This window comes from Monopterus albus, unplaced genomic scaffold (genome assembly GCF_001952655.1).
Source record: "Monopterus albus unplaced genomic scaffold, M_albus_1.0 scaffold348.1, whole genome shotgun sequence".
In the NCBI taxonomy this organism is placed as follows: Eukaryota; Metazoa; Chordata; class Actinopteri; order Synbranchiformes; family Synbranchidae; genus Monopterus; species Monopterus albus.
In genome coordinates, this window is record NW_018128228.1 from 20,390 (window position 1) to 21,457 (window position 1,068).

Sequence of the window (1,068 nt, forward strand, 5' to 3'; positions counted from 1 at the left end):
ATCACATCACAGTCAGCCATCATGAAATATTAATATGCCACACGTGACGCTGTCCTTTATGAGAGACTCTTGGCCCGGTGAGACTGATCAAACTGTGAATCTTCTACAGAAGGCTAACCCCTTCTGCGCACAATTTCTGGGGGTTGATTCCCAATCAATTTCACCGTTTTATCTCAACAGGACAAGCATTCAACCTAACTGATGCAATTTTTCCCCACTAAATCTATTCCCACCCAAAATTTTACACTGCTGTACAAGGCACGTTAACTCCACAACGAATTCTCACAATGAACCTATTGTCCAGCATGATACACTTATGGAAAAACGTTTTAATTAGCCTTTTGTACAGTTATCCCCCCACACAGAGAACAGCAACTTTCCCTGTGCCTGTTATCACATGTGTGTATGTATCAGAGAGTCATTTGTTTGGTTGAGAGGAGTCTCTGCCTCTGCTCCAGCCGGAGGGAAATTAAAAAGGAAATGGGAAAATAGAGGAGACAACTGCTACAACGTAGCAAAAATCCACTTATGAAACGAGGATTTTACGTCCCTTATTGGCATCAAATTCTGTGATCAACGGCACTCATTTACTTCCCCTCAAGTGAGACTATGTGCTTCTGTTAACTGTACATGTGACAAAGAACAAACCAGCACAGCATTCGAAAACAGGAAAAAAAACTGTGTTTCTTTAACCTTACTGTTTTGGAACCAATTTAGAAGGTCGAGAGTGGGCAGCCCACACATCAGCTTTAATTTAGAATTAATTCAATGTGCGGAGTTTATGTATAATCAAGGTTCCGCTTACCTATAGTTTCTGGCCGGCCCGATGATGTGTGGGACTGTTCACAACTGCCACTGAAATCAGGGGGTCACACTCTCATCAGGGAAGCATTCAGATCAGGACCGCATATCGGATCTCCAGCTCAGCCTGGCACAGGATGACCGCTGTTGGTCCAGGACCATTGCTCAGGAAAATGGACCGGTCGTCTGCAAAGTTCAGCTGGCTCACAGGTCAGGGCGCCAAGTTGCAGGATATGGTTCTTGTTACCATTGCTAACTCTGAGAGAC

At 44.3% G+C, this 1,068-nt stretch overlaps 1 protein-coding gene across 7 annotated transcripts in view; it reads right to left on the reverse strand.

Annotated features, from left to right (window-relative positions):
• slc67a1 (solute carrier family 67 member 1) overlaps window positions 1-1,068 on the reverse strand; it is a 27,022-nt gene that overhangs the window by 16,309 nt on the left and 9,645 nt on the right. For 5 of the 7 annotated variants that reach the window (XR_002277017.1, XR_002277018.1, XR_002277019.1 and 2 more), the window contains exon 11: window positions 806-1,059. The exons of 1 other annotated variant lie outside the window; for it this stretch is intronic. Coding sequence is in view for 1 of the 6 variants with exons in the window: in XM_020625179.1 (XP_020480835.1) it covers window positions 924-1,059 (136 nt within the window). In the remaining 5 variants the exon portion in view is untranslated. Of the gene's footprint in view, window positions 1-635; window positions 1,060-1,068 lie in introns of those variants that run through there. One more of the 7 variants, XM_020625179.1, reaches the window with a different exon arrangement.